Consider the following 25,994-nt stretch of genomic DNA (forward strand, 5'->3'; position numbering starts at 1 on the left):
GGAGGCTCAAGTGGCAGAACACTAGCACAGAAGCCCAGGGACAGCCCTCAGGCCCGGAGTTCAAGCCCCAGAGCTGGCAAAAAATAAAAACAAAACTTAAAAAAGTTTCCTTTGCATTTCTCCACCTCTCCTAGCTAGTTGCCACCTGCCACCCTCCACTCCAGGACTTGAGACTCTTTCTCATCTTTGAATGTAGTGAAACTGTGCTTTCCTAATGTGAGCTCTGTTTTATAGAAGAGCTTGGTTATTTCTTTACATAAGTTAAAAATACATTGAATTTCATTAATACAATTTATAGTAACTTAAATTGCATGGCTTCAATTCATTTGCCTTGTCTATTCTGAAATGTGTATACCTATTTTGAAAACATAGATACGGAAGCATCAAGAAATTTTGAGGTGGGCTGGGAATATGGCCTAGTGGCAAGAGCGCTTGCCTCCTACACATGAAGCTCTCGGTTCGATTCCCCAGCACCACATATATGGAAAACGGCCAGAAGGGGCGCTGTGGCTCAGGTGGCAGAGTGCTAGCCTTGAGCGGGAAGAAGCCAGGGACGGTGCTCAGGCCCTGAGTCCAAGGCCCAGGACTGGCCAAAAATAAATAAATAAAGTTAAAAAAAAAAAGAAATGTTGAGGTAGCACAGATGGCCATGGACACAGTGACAAACAGGAAAGAAGTAATTTTCTGAGAGAGTGGAGGACACGATTATTCTCAACATTGTTAACTCTGTGCTCTGGTTTCCACGGCAGGAAAAATTCCTACTGGTTTAAATTAAAATGGAAAAATATGAGCATCTAGGATTGGTTGGAGAAGGGAGTTATGGAATGGTGATGAAGTGTAGGAATAAAGACAGTGGAAGAATTGTGGCTGTCAAGAAGTTCTTAGAAAGTGATGATGACAAAATGGTTAGAAAAATTGCTATGCGAGAAATCAAGTTACTAAAGGTAAGTAAATGCATCTGCTGAGTTGAAAAATAAGTGCCTTGTTTCAAGATTCTGTTCCAGAAATATTACTGTATTTTTAGATTTGTTTTGATTATAACAAATTTAAAAGTATAAACTACTTATTTTAGCAATAAGGAGAAATAAAATTATAGGTGCGCTTGTTTATCTTGCTAGTAGAAAATGGTTTAACAATATTGTGTTTCTTCTTTCTGAATCCTCTGCCTGTCAGTCCACCTGTCAACCCTGCGGGTTCATAACTCACTAGGAAGATTGTGCTCTTAGATATAGCTGTTCTTATCTAGGACTTAGGACAGCGAAAGAACATACAGCAAAACCAGCAAAGGGAACAGGCCCGGGGGTGAAAGGTAGAACAAGCTTCCAAGAGTCCTGTGGTAGTCAAGTCAAACAGAATGTGCTGATTTCCTTCAGCAGTATGCAGGGACAGTGCATGGGAAGTATTGTCCCCCAAGGAGGGATTGTAGTAGGGGTCGCGCACCTAGACACTCCCTGCCTACTGCCAGCCCCAGTTCTCCACTCCCAGAAGGAAGCGGCCGTGCAGTATGGGCAATACTGTCTGCCCCGAGAGCCACACATGGAGCCTGGAAACGAAGGGAAACCCTCCTGAAGTCCAGGGGGGCCCCGGGGGGCCCGCCAAAGGCTCACCTGGCAAGCCCCTTCCTAGTGAGCGGGGCCCCTGCAGGGCCTCCTCTGTGCCGCCTCGCCCCCCTGGTCGTGGTGGGGCTTGAACTAGGGGGCCGAGGCTCAACCCCTGAGCTTGTCTGCTCAAGGCCAGCGCTCTACCACGTTTAGCTACAGCTCCACGTTTGGTTTTGGAGGGGTTTCCTGGAGATGAGAGTCTCACGGACTTTCCTGCCCAGGCTGGCTTTGAACTGTGATCCTCAGACCTCGGCCTCCTGAGTAGCTAGGATTGCAGGTATGAGCCGCCCGTGCCCAGGGCCATTTACCTTTAGAAGGAACCACTGCTTGGCTTTGTTTATCTTCTCTATTGTGTGTTGGTTTCTGTTTTATTTATCTCTTTAAAAAATTTTGTTATTCCTACTACTTATTCTGAAAATGGGTACTTTGTAGTTCACTGTCCTAACTTGAGATAGGTGCTTGCTGCTTTAATTTCCACTGTGAAATCATTCACTGCCAGCTTTGTAACCCTAGATAATAGTGTGGCATCTCCCCACACTCCTGTTTGACCTTGACTGTACTTGGTAGTCTCTCCCTCTTACAGTGTCAGGGGTCATAACATCCCTCCTAGTCTCATCAAAGACGGAGTTACAGCCCTTTTTCCTGAGGAGAAAAAGGAGCAATATGGTCTTTTGACCATTATTTTCCAATTGGAATGTATTTTCATAATATATATTGCTTATGTGTTTTATTTACGTTTTTCTTATGCAGGGGTCTATTTTAGATAGTGACTAATTGGTAGCAATTTTGTCTTAGAAAAATGAACTTGCATTTTTTTTTTTAAATAACAGCAACTGAGGCATGAAAATCTGGTGAATCTGTTGGAAGTGTGTAAGAAAAAGAAACGCTGGTACCTTGTGTTTGAATTTGTCGACCACACCATTCTTGATGACTTGGAACTCTTTCCCAAGGGGCTAGACTACCAAGTTGTCCAAAAGTATTTGTTTCAGATTATTAGTGGAATTGGATTTTGTCACAGTCACAATGTGAGTATTTGGTTTAAACAATTATTTTAACAACCTAGATACCAGTCAATTTACTGACATATTGGTGTAAAGTTTAAAACAGTAAACTAATTAAAATGAACTATATTATTATTATTATTATTTGTTGTTATTGTTGATTGTGGGGCTTGAACTCTGGGCCTGGGTGCTGTCCCTGAGCTCTTTAGCTCAAGGCCAGCGCTCTACCACTTGAGTCACAGAGCCACTTCCAGTTTTCTGGTGGTTAATTGGAGATCAGAATCTCACCGAGTTTCCTGCCCAGGCTCAGACTCCTAAGTAGCCAGTATTACAGGCATGAGCCACTGGCTCCTGGCTAAAAGTGAACTGTATTATTTTGAGATTGCCGATTTTTATGTGTCATCATACATTTATTGATTCCTCACAATGTATAATTGCTTTATCTGTGCATTTCCTTAACTAGACATAAAAATTGTTCAAAAATTAATTGTTTCTTTCTAAAAAGGTAACTTGATAGTGAAATGTACAAGTATAAAGTAATGAGTTTTGATAAATTCATACACCAACGATGTATTAATTAATTCCATTTCTTGGACAGGTTGTGTGATATGAAAGTATGAAAATATCTATTTTTATGCTATACTATATTGCATTTTTACTCTAGGAAGAATGGTACCTCTGGGAGGAGTATATATAAAATAAGTAATTCAACATGTATTCTGCAAGTTTTTTGGGATATTCTAAAAGTCCTTTTTGTGTGATCATGAATTTCATTTGATTCTTTCGTGTGATTAAAATAATAAGTATTAATGATAGAGAAATTAAAAAAGCAAAGATAATTGTAAAAAAGAAGAAAAAGGGTCTATAATCTATGTGCCTTTGATTTCTTGTTCCGTTTGCTTATCATTTTGCTGTCTTATTAAATTCTTTGCTTGGCCTTTGTTTGTGTGTTGGTGCTAGCACTGGGCCCACGGCGCTGTGATTGAGCTTCAGTTTGCTCAAGGCCAGTCCTTCACCAGTGAGCCTCGGCTCTACTGATCACTTTTGTTGGCTAAATGGAGATAAGACTCTTACAGCCTTTCCTGCCAGGGCGAGCTTGGGACTGATCCTCAAAGCTCAGCTTTCTAAGTAGCTAGGATTGTAGGCACGACCCATTACATCTAGCTCATATACTTTTCTTATACATTGGGTTTTATATAATAGGATAATTGTTCACTAAAGGGACGTTGCTAGTTTCTGTATGGGGAAACATTTTCCTACCCAAAGTGACTTCCTAACAATAATCCAGTCTCAAAAAGCGATTTTTGAGAAATCTAACTTATTGACTATTTCTGTGTCTCAGAGCAGACTTACATTAATAAAACTTGTGTGTCTAAATGCCAGTTCAGTAAGTTCAAGGGATGATCATAATAGAGCTAAAACAATGAGGTATAGAAATAACATTGGGCATGTAGGAAATTAGACTACTGTGAGGTGGTCGTAAAGCAAATACTCAATGGAATCAATTTGAAAGACATTGATTATGCGCCCTCATAAAAAGGAGAATACTTTCCCAGTGGGCCTGTAGTACTTTGAGATAAGTGGCTAAACTCCCCTGCATTCTCTCTGCACTAAGGGATGGGCTTGCCAATGGAACCATGCCGTATACTCATGGTAGTTATTTTGTTCTACATAATATATTCATATAGTCTATTCAGTATTTTTGTTAAAAGAAACTTCAAGCATGAATGTCTTCTTTTTTTTTCTGGTCAGTTGTGCTTGAACTCAGGGCCTGGGTGCTATCCCTGAGCTTCTTTTGCTCAAGACTAGTGTTCTACCACTTTGAACCACAGCATCCCTCCTGGTTTTTGATTGGCTAATTGGAGATAGGAGTCACATGGACTTTTCTACCTGGGCTGGCTTCAAACTGCTGTCCTCAGATCTCAGCCTCCTGAATAGCTAGGATGGCAGGCGCGAGCCACCAGCGACTGGCCATGTGTATGCTCTGGTAACGAGGTCCCAGGTTTGGCTTTCCCTGTGTTCATTTGAGGGACGGAAGAAGTTCATGGCCGGTACTCTGGGTGACACGTGGAATGCTCTGCTTCTTGTCTTAGATCATACACAGAGACATAAAGCCAGAGAATATCCTCGTCTCCCAGTCTGGCGTTGTCAAGTTGTGTGACTTTGGATTTGCCCGCACACTGGCGGCCCCCGGGGAGGCTTACACGGATTACGTGGCCACACGATGGTACCGGGCACCCGAGCTGCTGGTCGGCGATGTCAAGTATGGCAAGTAAGACACCAGGAACGGGAGGGGGTGGGTCTTAGTTCTCTTTCCTTCGGCCGGTGGAATAGGCTAAGCATATAAGGAATGATCCCTCCCACTCTGAAAAGGGAAGTTCCAGTGTAGGGACGTTTATAAAGTGGTAGGTACTCATTTTCACTTTCTATACACTTGGCCCTTTTAAAGTTCTTGTCCTCACAAGGCAGTGAGTGTGTCGGTGGTAGGTTGCTTTGGTCTACTTTCTCCAGTGGTCTGATGTATGTATACATGTATTGTAGTTGTATATGTCTATCTTTTTACAGTGATCACACATATACACATATTTGTATGTATGCACACATCTAGCCATCTTATTTGTAATAAGATAGTAAAATTGGTTAGAGAAGTCTGATTTTTTTTGGAATATGAGAATGAGATGGGATAGAGTGCAAGGGTGGGAGTAAAAACGTGATTGAGTGAAAGATTTTCTTTTCAGTGCACATATATGAAGTCTTTATTAAGTATAAGTTGTCTTCATAAATTAATTCTTGTTGTTGTTGTTGTTGTTGCCAGTCCTGGGCCTTGGACTCAGAGCCTGAGCACTGTCCCTGGCTTCCTTTTGTTCAAGGCTAGCACTCTGCCACTAGGCCACATTCCCAGCCCCATAAATGAATTCTTTAAAGAAGAGAAGATACTCATTTTTGTTTGAACTCAGGATCTCAAGCTCACTCTACTTGCTTTCTTTTTTGTTTTTTGTTTTTTGTTTTTTCCAGTCCTGGGCTTGGACTCAGGGCCTGAGCACTGTCCCTGGCCTCTTTTTGCTCAAGGCTAGCACTCTGCCACTTGAGCCACAGCGCCCCTTCTGGCCATTTTCTATTTATGTGGTGCTGAGGAACTGAACCCAGGGCTTCCTCTATACGAGGCAAGCAATCTACCACTAGGCCATATCCCCAGCCCTGCTACAATTCTTAATACTATAACTATCAAATAGTCAGTCATGTGTGGAACAGATACAGCGAGTAACCATGCTAGCTACGGAGCCAGATGTTGTGTTTTGCATTTCTTCCAGGGCTGTTGACGTGTGGGCCATAGGTTGCCTGGTAACTGAAATGCTCATGGGGGAAGCCCTATTTCCTGGGGAGTCTGATATCGATCAACTATACCACATTATGACATGCTTAGGTAAGAGTTTAAGTTTTAGAGAGTTCCCATGTTCATTGATTTTTAAACTTGTCAATATATTAGAGATAATTGTTTATACCAAATTTATATATATGTATATATGTATATATTTGACATATCATTATCATGCCTTGAGCAAAAAATGCTACAGCTCTACCACTTGAGCCACAGCTCCACTTCTGGCATTTTGCTGATTAATTGGAAATAAGAGTCTCCCAGAGTTTATTGCCTGGGTTGACTTTGAACTGTAAACTTAGGTCTCAGACTCCTGAGTAACTAGGAATTCATGCATGAGCCACTGATACCTGGTTATGATACATGTCCTGAATCGCAATCAGCTCCCCTGGCCCCTCATCAAAGAAGAGACAGAACAGAGATGGTGCATTCTACCTTCAGTTAGTCACATAGCGAGGAGGCAGAAAACCGCTTACTATCTCTGGATCAGTAAGCATTTGGTGAAATATAGCTATTACTGTCATCCTCACCTTCATGATGAGAGATACAGTAGTTTAATCTTGCCTCGGATTTGACTTCTGTTGATAGCACTTTGAAAAGAATTTCAAAGGTAGACCCCAAATCTTACTCTTGTTGAAACATTAACTTCATATGTAGAGCTTGGAAGAGAAAAATAATCAGAAAAAACCTGGGGAGCAGTTAAACTATGTAAGTTTTCATTTAATTTATTATTTTTACTTAGCTTACATTAGTCAGAGGGGAAGTCCATTCGCACTGGGCTTGAGCTCAGGGCCTGGACGCTGTCCCTGAGAGTTTTTGTAAAGGCCAGTGCTCTGCTCCACTTGCGGCTTTTTTTGGTAGTTAATTGGAGATAATAGTCTCATGGACTTTCCTGCCTGGGCTGGCTTTGAACTGCCGTCCTTTTATCTCAGCCTTCTGAGTAGTTAGGATTACATGCTTGAGCCACTGGTGCCCGACTGCATTTCAATTCTTTATTCAATTAAGAACTCAATAAATAATAATTTTTTTTTTTTTTTTTTGCCAGTCCTGGGCCTTGGACTCAGGGCCTGAGCACTGTCCCTGGCTTCTTCTCGCTCAAGGCTAGCACTCTGCCGCTTGAGCCACAGCACCGCTTCTGGCGGTTTTCTGTATATGTGGTGCTGGGGAATCGAACCTAGGGCACTCTTGCCACTAGGCCATATCCCCAGCCCCTCAATAAATAATAATTTCTTAAAGTAGAATTTCCATATGGAACGCATGACAAGGGATTAAAGTAGAGCAAAAAGATAATAGTGTTCAAATCTGGTCTTAGATACAGTAAAGAATCTGTTGACCACTGGCTCTGGTGGCTCATGCTTGTAATCCTAGCTATTCAGGAGGCTGAGATCTGAGGATGGAGTTCAAGCCCCATAACTGAAAGAAACAATCATCTGTTGACCACAAATTAAACTATTAGAGGGAGAACTGATTTATCTTGATCGCATTCTGTTTAAATTTTCATTGTTTGGGTCAGTCTAGTCCATCTTGTTAGAAATGTGGTGATAGTACGTGTGTTTAGAAAGTTATGAAGAAATAAGTAGCTTTTTTTCGTATGTGCTATTATTTCAATTCTCATGGCTGCATAAAAACTTTTCTAAATGAGTAAGATGAGATAGCATAGTTAATGTCCTTGATTTGGCTTGTATAAAAGCCAAGGCCAACAGAAAGACTGCTATGTGGGCCCCAACTCAAGTATTAGAGTGCTTGTTTAGCAAGTGCAAGTCCCTGAGTTCAAATTCGAGTCACACACACACACAGACACACACACACAGACACACACACACAGACACACACACACAAAGACACAGACACCCACACACAGACACACACACAGACACACACACACACACAGAGCTTTGTCTTTGGCTTGATTTTACTTGCTGAGAAGGTTCTAAACTTTATAATCTGTGCTCCATTATTTCTTCTTCTCCACAACGCCCATGTCTTTTCTATCTATCTTATATAATGACAAGTGTTCTGTGTTTTTGTTTCTAGGTGATTTAATTCCAAGACATCAGGAGCTGTTTTATAAAAACCCCGTGTTTGCTGGAGTGAGATTACCTGAAATGAAGGAACGCGAGCCACTTGAAAGACGCTACCCTGCGCTCCCTGAGGTCGTGATAGATTTAGCAAAGGTAATCGTATTTTATTTTTCACTTTTGAGTAGTGAATTTATCTGTTATGGAAATTTTGTCTTTTCCTCTCTGTCCCTCTCTGTGTCTTTCTCTTTTTTGTCTAGTTGATTTTTTAGGTCACTTTCTTCTGGTTTCTTTAATGTTTGTACATTAAGTAAGCATTTAAATAACTTGACATGTGTACATGTTAGAGAGAAACATCAGAGATAAAAGCCTGAAAACTTTTACTTACTTAAAAATTTATTAAGAAGTGTTTCTAGCATGTAAAAACACGTGTAAAAAATTCTCATATAAAACCACCTAAAATATAAAAACTATGTTTTAAACATTTGAGGAAATGAGGGCTGGGGATGTGGCCTAGTGGCAAGAGCGCTTGCCTCATATACATGAGGCCCTGGGTTCAATTACCCAGCACCACATATACAGGAAACGGCCAGAAGTGGCGCTGTGGCTCAAGTGGCAGAGTGCTAGCCTTGAGCAAAAAAAAGAAGCCAGGGACAGTGCTCAGGCCCTGAGTCCAAGGCCCAGGACTGGGAGAAAAAAAAAAAAAAATTTGTGGAAATGATCGTATTGCAGCCTGTAATAATGTCAAGGAGATCTTTGCTAAGGACACAGAATCTGCTACAGCTAATTTGTTACTTTTTGTTTGCATTTAACTGTGGAAGATCTTAGGGAGATTTTCTTTGTGTCAAGTCTGCCCGTGAACATTATTAAGTCAGAAAGTTCTCATTAGTTAGAGTTGTCCATACTACTGCTAAATCTCCAGGACTTTGTGACACTTATTCATTAGCTTACTTGCTTTTTTAGCTCATTAAAAAATGTTCAGGAAGCGGGTGGCTGGTAGCTCATACCTGCTATCCCAGCAACTCAGGAAGGTGAGATCTGAGGATGGGGTAAGAAGCCAGGCTGAGCAGAAAAGTCAGAGAGACTCTCCAATTATCTACCAAGAAAAAAAAAAAAAGCCAGCAGTAGAACTGTGGCTCAAGTGATAGAGTTAACTAGCCTTGAGCAAAAAGAAGCCAGGGACAGTGCTCAGACCCTGAGTTCAAGCCCCAGGACTGGCAAAAACAAACAAACAAAAAGATTAATTCAAGACTAACTTATAACCCTTAAGTAGAATAATGTATCTACTAAATATTTAATTATAGAAAAATCTCAAACAGGATAGTTGAAAGTATAATAAACCTTCATATACTTGTCTTCTAGCCTTAATAATTACTAACTTCTTGGTAGTCTGTTTATCTGACCTTCAGCTTTTTTTTTTCTTGGAGTACTTTGAAATAAATCTTACATGCTATTACTCGACTTATATAATGAATGACCTCAGTTAGTCATACAACGTATCGTGTTCACTTAAAGGTGTTTACTGAGTCTTTGTTTTTATGTGCATTGAAGGTTTTAATGGATGAGAAGACCATGCATTAAATCATCTGTGTGAAGCACCTAGTACCCACCCCCCTTGTAAAACAATCCTTACTAGGTTTCATTGCTTTGTGTCTGTACATGAATACGAGGGACTCTGAGAATATCCACTCCCACTCTCCATTCTTGGTCCCTACTTCTTAGGCTGGTCACCTCTCCGTTGTACTCTTACATAATTCTTTTTTCCCCAAAAAATGAAACAAAAAAATACGAGATTACGCCAATGAGAGGAGAGCGCATAGGAGGTGTCTCTTTCCGGATCCGGCTTATTTCACTGCACAAGAGTGCTTATTTATTTTTAGACAGAGTCTCGTTTCATGGCTCAGACCTGTGATCCTTGTGCAGCAGCCTCGGCCTGCTGGGGCTGGGCTTACAGGTGTACGTCACTATGCCTGGCGAAGCTGCTTTCAAGTTCTTTCTTTCTTTCTTTTTTTGTTTAAATCTTGCAATTTGGTAAAGCAAGTAGGTTATGTGCTCCATATTTTACATAACATAGCTTAACGTGTTCTCATGTTCTTTATTTCTTATACAATCATAGTAAATCCAGAGATTGGTAAGAAATCAGATTGTTTTTTGGCAAGGCACATTTGCATGAGTTTGTCTGTATATTTCCATCTAGAGACACTGAATATCTGGCATGATTGTTTTTGGTTTTGGTGTTTTTTTTTTTTTTTTTTTTTTTTTTTTGCCTGTTTGTGTGGTATTAACAGTTAACAATCATTTTCTAGGCTTGTGCTTTGTTCTTCGTTCTTTTTTTTTTTTTTTTTTTTTGGCCAGTCCTGGGCCTTGGACTCAGGGCCTGAGCACTGTCCCTGGCTTCTTCCCGCTCAAGGCTAGCACTCTGCCACGTGAGCCACAGTGCTGCTTCTGGCCGTTTTTTCTGTATATGTGGTGCTGGGGAATCGAACCTAGGGCCTTGTGTATCCGAGGCAGGCACTCTTGCCACTAGGCTATATCCCCAGCCCCTGTTCTTCATTCTTGATGATAGATAGTTAAAGTTCATTGGCTTCAAAGGAGGAGTGTCTATTTTTCTGTATTTAAACACCTAACAGGCTGGGGATATGGCCTAGTGGCAAGAGTGCTTGCCTCCTATACATGAGGCTCTGGGTTCAATTCCCCAGCACCACATATACAGAAAACGGCCAGAAGTGGCGCTGTGGCTCAAGTGGCAGAGTGCTAGCCTTGAGCAAAAAGAAGCCAGGGACGGTGCTCAGGCCCTGAGTCCAAGCCCCAGGACTGGCCAAAACAAAACAAAACAAAACAAAACAAAAAAACACCTAACAGTCAGCAGTTTTTCTTGAGTAAAGAATGGTATGTGTTCTTGATTTTTCAGAAGTGCTTGCACGTGGATCCAGACAAAAGACCTTTCTGCCCTGGGCTCCTGCACCATGCTTTCTTTCAAGCGGATGGGTTTGCTGAGAGGTATTGAAGCCACCTGTATTTTCCAGGCCATAGGAAGCCAGGGCTAAAAAATACTGCACTCACAGCCAAGCAACCTTTGCTTCTCTTCCTTTACCACCATTCTTTTTTTTTTTTTTTAAAGTTGGAAAGTTTGTTTTTTCAATATATAAGCTATATATTCGTTGCTGTCATATACATCTAATTGTATATTTGTAAAATAGCTTTTTTACAACTGAAACAGATGTGTCATTCTGAGGCTTTACAATTACACATGATGATTTAGATTTGGGGGAAGCAATAGCCACAGAGCCACATGCATGAATCCTGAGCTCCACTACTGAGCTGTACACTACAGCTAGGGTTACTAAAAATCAGTGTTACTTGCACTGATTTACAGTGAAGTGGCAATTTAGTAAGATTCTAATCATCACAAATAAAAAAGTTGTCTAAGTTCAGCAGTGTATCAAAAATCTCAATAATATTTTTCCTTTATGAATGTCATCATTTAGCAATATTTTTCTCTGGGAGATATAAAGAGACATACACTTACAGATTTTGTAATGATGTACACGCAATTATTCATAATGAAGTTTGGTGAAATATTGAATTTGAGCAACAGGCTGTGGTCAGCTGTTAAGGGAACTCAAATGCAGGAAGGAGAAAAAACAGCTAGAATTTCAGAATATTTATATTAATTACCTTTCAAATTAGAAAGAGTGTCAAATGCAAGGCTAGGTTTCATTTTCTGAGTAGAAAAATAAAGATTCTTGAGAGTTTCAGGATAGGTAAAGGGAGAAAGGTTTCCTTGAGTTGAATTAAGTATTCTAGTCAAAATTATGGTGATGGTTTCATGCCTGTTTTTGTCTCACAAAACCTAGAACAATATTCTCTTTGTTTTTTTTTTTTGTTTTTTTTGCCAGTCCTGGGCCTTGGACTCAGGGCCTGAGCACTGTCCCTGGCTTCTTCCCGCTCAAGGCTAGCACTCTGCCACTTGAGCCACAGCGCCCCTTCTGGCCGTTTTCTGTCTATGTGGTGCTGGGGAATCGAACCCAGGGCCTCACGTATACGAAGCAAGCGCTCTGGCCACTAGGCCCTATCCCCAGCCCCCATACTCTCTTTGTAATGTGGTTGTACCACCCATTCGTGCAGGATCTCGAATGTCTACATCCTGTCCCCAGTCGCCCTAGCTAGGGGGATGGTTTAGGCCATGATACCGTTCCTAGGGCGGTCTCTCTTACGTTTACTAAACTACGGCCACCGGTCTGCACGAGGCAGGTCTCTGCAGCCTTTATCCCCTGACTTCCATTTGGCATTCAGTTATTTCTATGCTGCTCTTGTGTGATGCCATCACCTTGGACACTGGTTCAGAGCAAAGATGCTATGTCCTGTTGCTGTCATACAGACTTCACCAGGCCCTGTGGTGCTGCTATCCTGTGTGTGGCATTGCATGGTCTCTAGTGCTCTTTCTGGTGCTGGCATCCGTTGGCATCAGTGAAGCTGACAAAACAAATAATGAGCTGGGAGCCGGTGGCTGACACCTGTAATCCTAGCCACTCAGGGGGCTGAGATCTGAGGATCGTGCTTCAAAGCCAGTCCAGGCAGGAAAGAGCACTCCTATCTCCAAAGATGGAAATGGAACTGCGATTCAAGTGGTAGAACCTTGTGCCTTGGGCACAGAAACTCAGGGACAGTGCTCAGGGCTAGAGTTCAAGCCCTGGGATCAGCAAAAAACAAAACAAAGCAAACAGCCACCAAAACCCATAAAAACAAAACAAAAACCACTGAGACTGCTACCACATGCAGCCATGAAGAAAACAGTGACGTCTACCTAGCGTAGCTTACTGCCAGGGTTTCGCGTTTTTATGAGGCATCCTTCCTTTCATAGCTGTAGTGCAGATGTTAAAGGGTGGAAAAGTCAACATCTTTGTGTTAGGATAAGAGCTAGGACTGAGGGACCCCAGACAATCTACAGACAGACCTTTCAGAAGAGTTGATCTAGGCCATGAATTTTCTCATCTTACATAAAATAGATGGGGCTGGGAAGGTGGCTTAGCGGTACAGTGCTTGCCTAGCACACATGAAGCCCTAGGTTCGAGTCCTCAGCACCACATACACAGAAAAAGCTGGAAATGGCGCTGTGGCTCAAGAGGTAGAGTGCTAGCCTTGAGCAAAAAGAAGCCAGGGACGGTGCTCAGACCCTGAGTCCAAGACCCAGGACTGGCGAAAAATAAACTAGATGGTCACCTATGTTTTTGAAAGTTACCTTGAAAATCATTTTTTCCACATTTGTTTTTCTTATACCATTTTATTTTTATTGAGAAATGTGTTTTTACATAGGTTTTCTCAGGAACTTCAGTTAAAAATACAGAAAGATGAAAAGAATATTTCATGTAAAAAATCCCAAACCAGAAAGAAGGAAAAGGAAAAAGATGATTCCCTTAGTGAAGAAAGAAAAACACTTGTGGTACAGGTAAATGTTTTGTGTTTAAAAATTTAAATTTGAGGTGAAGATGAAGATGTTTTAAAAGAAGTATTTTTGAGTGGTCAGCAAGTTGATGAATTTAGCCTGGTTGTAAACCGTGTAGCTACTGTCCCTCTAGAGATATTACTTAGTTTAAAAAACTTAATGCTGGGCACTGGTGGCTCATGCTTGTAATCCTAGATACTCAGGAGGCTGAGATCTGAGAATCGCGGTTCAAAGCCAGCCTGGGCAGGAAAGTCTGTGAGACTCTCATCTCCAGTTAATCACCAGAAAATGGAAGTGGTGCTGTGGCTCAAGTGGTAGAGCGCTAGCCTTGAGCTGAAGAGCTCAGGGACAGCGCCCAGGCCCAGAGTTCAAGCCCCACAACAAAAAAAACCACCAGAAACTTAATTTATTATGCCATTTATTTGTGTTACTACAAGGACTTGAACTCAGAGCCTGGGTGTTGTTGTTTGGCTTTTTCACTTAGGGCTAGCTAGAACTCTATCATTTGAGCTGCAGCTCCATTTCTGGCATTCATTCATTCATTCATTTGTGGCATGGAGGTGGTTAATTGGAGATGAATCTTACAGATTTTCTTGTCCAGGCTGGCTTTGAACTGTGACAATCAGATGTCAGCTTCCTGAGTAGCTAGGACGACAGGCATGAGCCATTTGTGCCCAGAAATATATTAGGGTTTGAGAGTCTGCTGTGTGTTAGACTGTGCAGCAGTATTTGTCTGGAAATCAGGTGATATAAAGTAATGAGTCCGCTGTAAAGGAAGTAAGAAAATAGTTCTTTCTGAATTAAATACGAGTGACTAAGGCTGGAAACACGTATTCAAGTTCCCCAGGGTGATACTGTGCTGTGGAAGAAGTTACATGACCCTATATAGTTCCAGGACAAAAAAATCCACACAAACTCATGACATGAATAACTAACTGAATGTGTTGCTGGAGTCCTTAGGTAGGGAACTACAGCAGTAGCAGGAAACCTTTTTTTAAAAAACAGGTTTCAGATGTTATCTGGTAGCGTTCTGGGCTTGGGAGCTGGTGTGGGCTAGAGATCTGCTAAGCTGAGGGCCACATTCCAACAGTTTCGCTTAGTAGCAGATGCCAAGGTTGAAAGTACGTGGCTATTAAGGGCCTAAGATAACCCACAATAACTTTGACTCTTGACTATAACATTCCATTTCTCCACGTTGTTCTCATATAGGATCTCAAATAGTGCACAGGGGGGCTGGGGATGTGGCTCAGTGGTAGAGTGCTTGCCTAGCATGCAGGAAGCCCTGGGTTCGATTCCTCAGCCCCACATATATAGAAAACGGCCAGAAGTGGTGCTGTGGCTCAAGTGGTAGAGTGCTAGCCTTGAGCAAAAAGGAAGCCAGGGACAGTGCTCAGGCCCTGAGTCCAAGCCCCAGGACTGGGCAAAAAAACAGATGGAGCTATCTTGGAAAACCTCAGTTCTATACCTTCAAGAACACCTAAACACACCTTCAAGAACACACAAACACACACTATTTATAGGAATTTATGTAGAATACTCTCAATTTGAGACTTGAATTTTTTTCCCATTGTGGGACTTGAACTCAGGGCCTGAGCACTGTCCCTGAGCTCTTTTGCTCAAGGCTGGTGCTCTCCCACTTTGAATCACAGTGCCACTCCTGGTTTTCCGGTGGTTAATTGGAGATGTGAGTCTCAGGTACTTTCCTGCCGGGGCTGGCTTTGAACCCCAGTCCTCATATCTCCTCTCCGTCTTCCGAGGAGCTAGGATGCCAGGCGCGAGCCCCCATGCTGGGCCGGGATCCGTTCTTAACAAGAGGGCTGAAGTGTAGTATCAACTCACTGCCACCACGTGAGCCTAAGGGAGAAACGGTCTCCATTTTATACTCCCTGATGCTGGCATAGGAAGGAACACAGTGCTTGGTTTCCTTTCCACATGTCTGTGCCGCGCTGATCGGCACGCTTGGGCGTGTTTCCCAGTGTGTGTCCTGGCGTGTCCTGGCATGTCCCGGTGTGTCCCTGCGTGTCCCGGCGTGTCCCCGGCGCTGTGTCCCGGCGTGTCCCTGTGTGTCCCTGCGTATCCCTGTGTGTCCTGGCGTGTCCCTGGTGTGTCCCGGCGTGTCCTGGAGTGTCCCTGTGTGTCCTGGCGTGTCCTGGCATGTCCCTGTGTGTCCCGGCGTGTCCCTGGTGTGTCCCGGCGTGTCCTGGAGTGTCCCTGTGTGTCCCGGCGTGTCCCGGCGTGCCCCTGGTGTGTCCCGGCGTGTCCCTGTGTGTCCCGGCGTGTCCCTGTGTGTCCCTGGTGTGTCCCGGCGTGTCCCTGTGTGTCCCTGGTGTGTCCCGGCGTGTCCCTGTGTGTCCCGCGTGTCCCTGTGTGTCCCGGCGTGTCCCTGTGTGTCCCTGTGTGTCCTGGCGTGTCCCGGTGTGTCCCTGTGTGTCCCAGTGTGTCCCTGGCGTGTCCCGCGTGTCCCTGTGTGTCCCGGCGTGTCCCTGTGTGTCCCAGTGTGTCCCTGGTGTGTCCCGGCGTGTTCCTGTGTGCCCCAGTGTGTCCCGCGTGTCCCAGCGTGTCCCTGGTGTGTCCCGGCGTGTTCCTGTGTGCCCCAGCGTGTCCTGCGTGTCCTTGTGTGTCCCGGTGTGTCCCTGGTGTGTCCCTGTGTGTCCCGGCGTGTCCCTGGTGTGTCCCTGTGTGTCCCGGCGTGTCCCAGTGTGTCCCTGGCGTGTCCCGCGTGTCCCAGTGTGTCCCTGGCATGTCCCGCGTGTCCCTTCTGTCTGCATCTCTGTCCTGGCTCTTTGAGTCACCAATCGTGTGTGTAGTTTAAAGGCGACGGGCAGAGCGCCTCACAGGATGAGGTTGTTTCCTTCCTTCCTGTGTGCGCGTGTGTGTGTGCGTGTGTGTGTGCGTGTGTGCGTATGTGTGTGCGTGTGTGTGTGCGTGGGCGCCGGGGCTCGAACCCAGGGCCCGGGCACCGTCCCTGGCCTGTGCGGTTCCAGGCCGGCCTGTGTGGCCAGAGCCGCACTGTGGCTGTGCCTGCGGCCTGTGGGTGGCCGGCTGGCCCGGGCGGGCTGGGGCTGGCTCTGAGGTCCCCCCCTCTGACACCCCCTCTTCCCCCTCCCCCCTCCCCTCCCCTGTGATTCACTTTCCTTTTTCCTCCTAACTCTTTTATCCCCGGTCAGGACACCAACAGTGAATCCAAGGTCAAGGACCCGAAGCTGTGCCCCTTGAAAGCGCCCAGACCTGACGGAGAAAGAGTCAGCCGAGCCTCCATCGCCAGCGGCCTCCCCGCCCGAGCCGGCCCCGCCGTCCAGAACCCCAGGTGAGAGGCCACGGCCAGGCCCGGGCCCGCCCCGCGCGGACCCTCCCCGACAGCCGCTGGGGGGGGGCGGCCTGGACCCCCTTACCCAGGAGCGCCCGAGGGACCCCATCCCCAGACAGCCAGCCTGAGCTGAGCGCAAGGCCGGGAGTTGAAGCCCCACCGGAGCAATGCCCTCCAAGAGCCATGACAAGTGTCCCAGCTCCGCTAGGCTAGTCTCTCCTCGGGATTCTGGGAGTTATTTCTTTTTTTTTTTTTTTTTTTGGCCAGTCCTGGGCCTTGGACTCAGGGCCTGAGCACTGTCCCTGGCTTCTTCCCGCTCAAGGCTAGCACTCTGCCACTTGAGCCACAGCGCTGCTTCTGGCCGTTTTCTGTATATGTGGTGCTGGGGAATCGAACCTAGGGCCTCGTGTAACCGAGGCAGGCACTCTTGCCACTAGGCTATATCCCCAGCCCCTCTGGGAGTTATTTCTATTTGCCAGCTGTTGTAGAACTGTACAAAAACAATCATTGTCAAAGTGAAGTACAGAGAGAGAGGCTACAGTTTCACACCTAAGGCAGTGGGTACATTTCTTGTGCAACTTGTTACCTCCTCCCTCATTTTTCGCCCCCCCCGCCATTCCTCGTGAATTGTGCAGTTGGTTTACAGCATATCGTGTTGTAAGTGTTGCTGTTGCATTGGTTTGTCTTTTATCCCTTGTCTCTCCATTTTCATGTTCCCTTTCGCCTTCCCTAGTTCCAATACATGTATATACAATACCCAGGGTACCAAAATCAGTTACAGTGATATCAGGGGTAAAACCATGGGGAAGAAAGACAAAAGAAAAAAGCATGATTTCACATGCCATGTTGAAAGTAACAACAACTATGATAAACCACTTACTTCCATAACTTGGAGTTTACTTCACTTAGCATCATCCTATGCGTTCACATGGGCATAGCTATTGAACTATTATGATCTTGTTATGACTACCCTAGATGTGTACTAATTATTACCAATGAGGGAGATCATAGAGTCCTTGTTTCTTTGGGTGTAACTCACTTTACTTAGTATGATTTTTTTTTCCAAGTCCTTCCATTTTCTTAAGAATGGGGCAATGTCATTCTTTCTGATGGAGGCATAGAATTCCATTGTGTATCTGTACCACATTTTCTTGATCCGCTCATCTACTGAGGGTCATCTGGGTTGGTTCCATTGTTTTAGAACTTTTTAAATGGTCATGCATTAGTTCTAAAAGTGATGGTTCTATTCTAAAATTACCACACATACATGAAAGGGGTTGACTACATCCCTCTCTATTTCTCTCTCCTGTTCCAATCACCCTTTTCAAAAGAATCTCAACAGGTTTCTTTGTTCTGTTTTTATACTTGCCAACTACTGTGACCATCCTCGTCCTGTTTCCCACCTTTGTGAGCTCTTCCCCCTCCCTGAGGTGTTCACCCCCTGGACGAGCCCTGCCCCGCTCGGTGTGTGTATGGGCGTGTGCAGATGTGTGCATATGCACGTGTCGGGACTGGGGCTTCGCTTACAGTAAGGACCTCGTGCTGTCCCTCGGTGTTTTCACTCACTGTTGACACCCGAGCTCTGCCTCCATTCCTGGCTTCTTACTAGCTCATCGGAGATAAGATTCTCACAGCTTTGTCTGCCCGGGCTGGCTCCAACTCACTGTTCTCGGGCCTCAGCCCGTTTTCCCATTTGTTATATGTATTAATCGCACTGACTTTCCACTGTGGTACTCGGATTTTAAAACTTTTGGATTTGTGTGATAAGCATTATTAGGAGTTGACTTAAATATTCACCTGAGTCTTAAGAAAGTAGGGTTGTGCTGTTTAAGGTGAGAATCGATAGCTATTCCGTCTAATAATGTAAATGGAGGTTATTATAATAAAAGAAATAAAACATTTCTGGGAGCCTGCTGTTGGCTACATTGGCTGGCTGTGAGCATTCAGAGGAGTTCCTGTAGGAGATTTTTACGGAATTGATTTTTACCGATTGATTTGGCAGGAGTTGGGGCTGTAGAAAGCATGGCTAGTAAGTGGTAGAACATTTCACCAGGCTTAAATGCACTGTATATATGAGAGCAGGCGTTAAATGCTCACTGAACACTATGTTATTTGGTGCTCTTTCATTTGTTCATTTGTTTTTTCACTTAATACTTCTTGCTGGTTCTAACATTAAAACAATTTTTTACAGTTGCAGAGCGGATGAGAAAACTAAGTATTGCATTCCAGTTGTGAAACCAAATAAGCACTCTCCGACAGGCGTTTATAACATGAACGTGGCTACTGCCCCAGTAAGTACACAGTCCTCAGGGGGAGGGGAGGAAGCACTAGGCTGTTCCAGACTTGTGTTAACAGCAAGTGTGAGAGTGAAGAACTGAAGTGCTCTTTTAGTTTCAACCTTAATCAGGCATGGATCATCATAGACAGTCATAGTCACTCTGAAGTTTGAGTTATTTAAGTCTGAAAGATGGCTTGCAATGTCACCTATTGTTTTCAACAGCATAGTAAATACTCCTGATCTGAGGTTCATAGACTTTGTTTAAAGAGTAATAAGAAGATTAAATCATCTTACTATCTTACCCTGTGTTTTTGGTGAAAGTATTCTATTTATTTATTTAACAAACACTAGTCATCATCTGCTATATGTCAGTGTAACTGAACTAGATCAATCTCTTAATGGAGAAGATCAATACATTACAAATATGCGAACAGATGTTAGTATCAGAAGCATGTACAAAGTACACTATTATTTTCAACGTGGCTTTCAGAATTCTCCTTTTTTTTTTTTTCCAGTTCTGGGTCTTGAACTCAGGGTCTGGGCACTTGTCCCTGAACTTTTTCACTTGAAGTTGGTGCTCTTCCACTTGGGCCATAGTTCTACTTCAGGCTTTTGGTGGTGAAGTCAATGTAAGCGTCTCACTGACTTTCCTGCTCTGGCTGGCTTTGAACTTTGATCCTCAGATCTTAGGATCCTTAGTAGTCAAGATTACAGGTGTGAGCCACTAATGCCTGGCAAATCAACGAAGCCTTTCAAAGTAACTAGTGCAGTACCATTTCACTAGACTTGATAGCAACCTGTTTTCGGGCATTGCATTATCAATGCTGACTGATAATTTTAGATCCTATTTCTGTTTATTCTTCTTTGGAAAAGGTCACCAGGAAAGGAGGTGAAGATTAGTGAGTGGAGAGAAGACCCTTGGAGTCTTCATGAAAACTAGTACAGGCAGAAATAAGCCTAAACTTCCTTCAGCTTCTAGTTTGAAGATCAGCACATCTGTCCCATTCTTTATCCCCTAACTCTGAGATGTGAATAAACATGTAATTATAAACATATTGTGTGTTTTGTCACTCTTTGAATAGGTAAATCTGGTAGTTTAAACTCAGCTTTTAAAAAAGTTTGTTTTTGTACTGATAGTTGTTTTGATTTAATTAGTTTATTTTCTAGTTAATTTGAGACAAGAGCTTTAGCACTTGTTCTATTAAAAAAGGAAGCAAATACATCCAAAAGAAAGAAACTCAAAAGCTGACTACAGCTCTCTTAAAGATCCCTGACAGAGTATTAAACCTGAGGCAACAAGGACAGGTGTGTTTGCTGTGTGTGTATTTCATTTTACATACATGTGCTTATAGCTGTATAAAATATTTATATGTATTGTTTTGGAATCACACAATCTCTCTACATGCCTCTTGTTTGGAAAATAGAGGGGTTCTGTTATTAAATGATTGGAAATTTTCAAAAATCACAGAATTGCAGAGTTTCTATTCCTTGCTTTGTTATTATTATTATTATTTTGTGCCAATACTAGGGCCTGGATACTGTCCCTTAGCTTTTTCACTCAGTGCTGATACTCTACCACTTGAGCCACAGCTCCACTTCCAGCGTTTAGGTCGAGATAAGAGTCTCAAGGACTCTCCTGCCTGGGCTGGCTTTAAAGCACACTCCATAGATCTCAGCCTTCTGAGTGGCTACGATCACATGGGTTACATTGATACAGCTCTTGGCTGCTTCATTGTTATTATTTCTTATTTTATCATAATGATCTTAGGAAATAATTATACTTTTTTAAACTAAATTGTACTCCCAGGAAGATGATATCATGTGTTAACTCTAGGAGCAAGACAGGACAAATATAGAAAAACAATAGGAAGATTGGGAAAGTAAAGCAAATACCTCCCCAGACTTGCAGGAAATGCCGTAGACTCCTGCAGATAAACTGTTCAAAGTTAAATGACAAAACTAAACAAATAACAACTATTTGCCCAAAATAAACATCCGAGGAGGTGTGGTGTACGGCTTTGCATCACTGGTCTTATGCTTAGACTCAACTTCTGTCCTTCCCTTGCTTTCCAGGATCTCAGTGTAGGGCAGTCAGGTTTTCTACTTGTTAGCAGTTAAAATCAGTTTAATGAAGAAGAAATATAAAGTAATTGGTAAAGTTGTTTTCTGTGTTATCAGTGTCCACCAAGTATTTTATTATTCCTGCCCTTCCAATTCTGCAAATTTTTACAGTATGAACATAGTTGCCAAAGACAGCAAGCCTCAAAGCATCTTAAAGCTAATTTGTTTGTGTTAACCATCCTGCTGATGCTAGGTCTCTAATGAAAAGAGCCTCCTTCAGGCAAATAAGAAAAGAAAAGAACACGTGAAAGCAGATGTCCATTTGCCTGAGCTAAACTACAGCCATCTCCCTCAGCTGAAAGCCTTAGAAGGCATGGGTACGTATAGAATACTTTCCACTTGTATTAGCCCTCATGTTTGTACTATTTAGTTCTGTATGTTAAATGAACAGGATATTAAAACTCAAAATTGACGGTTATTTTCTCATATTTCTGTAGACACATTTGTGCATTAAAAAGTACAGGTAGTGGGGACACATGTTGAACCTGTAACAGACAAAATGCCTGGTTTTTCATTGTGTATGTGATTACCTTTATCTAGCTCGAAATTCTAGGCTAATAAAGAAAGAGAACAGAGCTCTGTTGGAAACTCGGATTCCTTCGCTGGCTGCCATTGACCTGCACACCCCCAGCACTGCAGTGTCACAGGTACACATCTTCCTCCTGCCTCTCTTACCTTTCTATTTCGTGTCAAACGTTCTTATCTCAGGGAGCATATGGTATAGAGTCTCTCATTTGTATCCTTCAGTCCATTTCTGCCATTTAAGTAGAATGCATATTAATTGTGTACCACTTCTAACACATCCCTCCATACACACACACACACACACACACTTATATTTGTGGTTGGTTGTGGGGCTTAATCTCAGGGCCTGGGCACTGTCATTGAGCTCTTTGGTTCAAGGCTAGTGCTCCCCCACTTTGAGCCGCAGCTCCACTTGTGGCTTTTGAGCGGTGCATTGGAGATGAGAGTCTCCCGGGAACGTTTCTGCCCCAAGCCCGCTTTGAACCGCCACCCTCAGACCTCAGCCTCCTAAGCAGCTAGGGTGGCAGGCGTGAGCCAGCAGAGCCCAGCCACGACTCCACCTTTAAAACAGCACGTGGAATCTGACTGGCTCTGGGTTGGAAGGTCGGGCCCAGTGGCTTCTCTGCCTACGCCGGACAGGGCAAAAGCAGGGGCGTAGAAGGCGGCATTTCCTTCTGGAGGTTTTCAAGGAGAGTCTTTTTCTAGACTCGGTCACCTTGTTGCAGAATTTGGCTGCCTGTGGCTGTGTGGCTGAAATCCTGTTCCCTTGCTGGCTGACAGCTCGCTGACAGTTGAGGGCCACCCACATTCTTTTGACTGATGGCTCACTTTCTCCCTCTTGAAATCTGACTGCCACGGGCAAATCCTGTTTATATTGTAAATTTCTGTTCTTTTCGCCTCACCTCGGACTCTCTAGGCCCCTTTAGTGCTTACATGGTTACAATGGACCTACCAAGGTAATCTTTCTACCTTGAGGTCTGTTGATGAATACTGTCAGTTTCATGCGCCACAGTGCCACTTCTGGTTTTTATTATTGGTCTTGTTACAACAATGACTCCTCTAGAAAAGATGGCATAGATACGTGCATTGGAACTAGCAAAGGGAAGGGGATGATCAAAATGGAGAGACAAAGGATAAAAAGACAAATCAATGCAACAGCAATGCTTACAAAGCTAACTGTACAACTCATGAGGGGGGAGAGAAAATGGGGAGGGGGGCGGGGAGAGAAATGAGGGAAGAGGTAACAACTTGGGTAAGAAATGTATGCACTGCCTTACATATGAAACTGTAACCCCTCTACATCACTTTAACAACAAAGAAATAAAATTTTTTTTAAAGATGGCATAGAATTCATGGAGTATAGGGTTTTTTGTTTTGTTTTGTTTTGTTTGCCAGTCCTGGGGCTTGAACTCTGGGCCTGGGCCCTGTCCCTGAGGTTCTTTTGCTCAAGGCTAGCACTCTACTACTTGAGCCATAGCGCCAGTCCCAGCTTTTTCTGTGATTTAATTGGAGATAAGAGTCTCACAGACTTCCCTGCCCTGGCTGGCTTTGAACCTCAGCCCTAAGCCACATTCCTAGCTCTAATTAATTTTTTTTTTTTTTTTTTTTTTTTTTTTTTGCAAGGCCAAAGGACCAGTTTATTCTGCACCAGGGACCAGGGGCCAGGGCCTGGGAGCCTCAGTGAACAAGCGAGCGCCCCCTGCAGGGAAGGTTGAGGTTACAATCACTTTCACAGACAAAAAAGACAAGGAAAGATCAATGACTACATGGCCCGAGACACTGGTGTGGGCCTGGGAAGGCAGGCTGCAGGAGAGGGGAAGTGGTTTGTGGAGAGGTCACATGTTAATCTCTCTTCTTCCTGTTGGGGTTTGAGCGGTTTGGATGTTGGGGACTGCTCTAATTAATTTTTTAAACTTCAGGTTTTGCATTTTTTTTTGAGTCCTGAAGTCTGTAGTTCTTTTATAGCTGCTTCTTTTAGGCTAGGAATTCCTGTCCATTCATGTCAGGTGTGCATTTCTTTACTTCCTGTAGTGTACTATGGGAGTGTCTGCGTTGGAATTTTCACATGATGGTCCCAGCAGGTTTGGCTTTTGTTTTATAGTAAGAGAACCAGATGGGTTGTACTAGGGCACGGAAGACCAGACATATCTTTTGATTCTGTTTTTATTTTTACTTATTAATTAAGTAATTATTTTTGCTGATTCTGGGGCTTGAACTATGGGCCTTGAGCTCCAGCTTTGCTTCTTTGCTCAAGGCTGGTCCTCTACCACTTGAGTCATACCTACACCTTTTGTTTTTATTTATTTTTATTTATTTTATTTTTTTTTGGCCAGTCCTGGGGCCTGGACTCAGGGCCTGAGCACTGTCCCTGGCTTCGTTTTTGCTCAAGGCTAGCACTCTGCCACTTGAGCCACAGCACCACTTCTGGCCATTTTCTGTATATGTGGTGCTGGGGAATTGAACCCAGGGCCTCATGTATACGAGGCAAGCTCTCTTGCCACTAGGCCATATCCCCAGCCCCTGTTTTTATTTTTTAAACAGAGTCTTAGTATGTAGCAAGGCTGTCCTTGAATTCCGATTGTCCTCTCTCAGTCTCCTGAGGGCTGGGCATGAGCTACCATGCTTGCCTTGGAAGATATTTATTTTTTATTTTTTGTGTGTGTTGGTCCTGGGCTTGAACTCAGGGCCTGGGCACTGTCTTTGAGCTTTTTTTGCTCAAGGCTAGTGCTCTTCCATTTGAGCCACAGCTCCACATCTAGCTTTGGTGCTTAATTGGAGATCAGGAATTTTATGGATTTCCCTGTCTGGACTGGCTTTGAACTGTGATCCTCAGATTTTGGCCTCCTGAGCAGCTAGGATGACAGGCATAACCCACTAGAATGTGGCTTAAAAGTATCCTTTACCTTGTATATGAGAGACCAAAGAACACCCTCCTCCTGTCGTTTTCTATGCAGGCCCCTTGGTCTATGACTAGGTAACTTAAGCATCTGGTATCTGAACAACGAGCCTCAGAATTTGGGGGGAATGACAGTTTTGCAGTTGCTGAATCTGTAATGCTTGGTTATTAATTTACAGCCATCGGGACCTTTCCCGTCAGCTGATTCAGAGGCTGATCTGCCTCGGATGGAACACCAGCACTGACAGTCATCTTAATTCTCAACAGGGTAGGTCTGGATTTTCCACTTAAGCTGTGCAGCCATCCATAAGAAATATTTTGTGGCTTACTGGAGAAAGTTTCCAGTTGAAATGCCCTTTGGCGATTGCCTGAGAACTCCTGACAGAGAAGAACTTGTGCCGCTTAGAAAGCAGAAGGAGCACTGGTCTACATGATCAGGCCCTGTAGCTGTGTCTTTTCCTTAAGGAATCTGCATTTTACTGGAGATGGTCGTGTGAATTTAGGGTGGCAAGTGCGCAAGAAGGATGCATATTCATCTTGCTTTCCAGTGTTGTGTGTGTGTGTGTGTGTGTGTGTGTGCGTGCGCGTGCCAGTCCTGGGGTTTGGACTCAGGGCCTGAGCACTGTCCCTGAGCTTCTTTTTGCTCAAGGTTAGCACTTGAGCCACAGGGCCACTTCCGGCTTTTTCTGTGTATGTGGTGCTGAGGAATCAAACCCAGGGCTTCATGCATGCTAGGCAAGCACTCTACCACTGAGCCACCTTCCCAGCCCCAACTTTTTTTTTTTAATAGCATCTTGGTTTTTGTTGGGCCCCAAGACACCCCCCTAATGTCTCCCTTGTGAGCAGCTGTGTTCGGGGTGTGCCACTACACCTAGCCTACAGTCCTTATTTTCCTCTTAATGCCTATATCCTGAGGTTTTCTTAGATGGCCTCACACCCACTCGTGTCCTCAGTGTGTACAAGCTGAGAAAGGAAACGAGTAGAGGTCCGTCTTTCCGGAGTGCACGTGCGGAGGGTGGGTAAGGGTTCGAGACTCCTGTTCTGTGCCTCCAGATGCTGCTGTCAGCGGGGATGAGGCCCTCTTGCAGCGGGAGTGCTGGCGTCCGGGAGGAGCGCACCCCGCGCTGCTTGTGTTTGGATGAAAGGCTGAGTGCAGGAAGAAGACACAAGCCTGTGACGGTGTCCCAGGCCGACGGACACGCCCCCGCTCACCCCGCTGTGGCCCCACGCCAACGGGAGAACTGTGACACGGCTCTTGTCACACGAGTATGCACTTGCTGTTAGTAGAGTGTATCCGTAAGGTTACCTAAGACAAAAAGGAAGTAAAAGAAGAGAGAGAAACATGACAAACGCTCATGTTATTTATGCATTGCATTTTGTGTGTTATCTGTTTAAATGTTTACAGTTGAAGAGAAGTAATAA

The 25,994-nt window shown here is 44.0% G+C and overlaps 1 protein-coding gene across 1 annotated transcript; it reads left to right on the forward strand.

Moving 5' to 3' along the window:
- On the forward strand, nucleotides 1-25,714 carry Cdkl2 (cyclin dependent kinase like 2). The gene is made up of 14 exons (XM_048364505.1): nucleotides 1-398; nucleotides 635-944; nucleotides 2,432-2,626; nucleotides 4,696-4,874; nucleotides 5,914-6,026; nucleotides 8,016-8,155; nucleotides 10,911-10,999; nucleotides 13,316-13,448; nucleotides 16,613-16,752; nucleotides 18,944-19,043; nucleotides 21,345-21,468; nucleotides 21,692-21,798; nucleotides 24,752-24,840; nucleotides 25,626-25,714. The coding sequence occupies exons 2-13, from the start codon at nucleotides 777-779 to the stop codon at nucleotides 24,815-24,817; spliced, it is 1,554 nt and encodes a 517-aa protein (XP_048220462.1). The 5' UTR covers nucleotides 1-398; nucleotides 635-776; the 3' UTR covers nucleotides 24,818-24,840; nucleotides 25,626-25,714.
- The last annotated feature ends 280 nt before the right edge of the window (nucleotides 25,715-25,994 follow it).

Source organism: Perognathus longimembris, chromosome 16 (genome assembly GCF_023159225.1).
Source record: "Perognathus longimembris pacificus isolate PPM17 chromosome 16, ASM2315922v1, whole genome shotgun sequence".
Lineage (NCBI taxonomy): Eukaryota > Metazoa > Chordata > Mammalia > Rodentia > Heteromyidae > Perognathus > Perognathus longimembris.

What these genes read in the sequence shown, in the direction of transcription:
- Cdkl2 (XM_048364505.1), top strand. Translation starts at nt 777, where the DNA reads ATGGAAAAATATGAGCATCTAGGATTGGTTGGAGAAGGGAGTTATGGA. An exon ending in TCGTGATAGATTTAGCAAAG is followed by an intron (nt 8,156 to 10,910) that starts GTAATCGTATTT and finishes TTGATTTTTCAG; the next exon opens with AAGTGCTTGCACGTGGATCC. An exon ending in TGAACGTGGCTACTGCCCCA is followed by an intron (nt 19,044 to 21,344) that starts GTAAGTACACAG and finishes TGCTGATGCTAG; the next exon opens with GTCTCTAATGAAAAGAGCCT.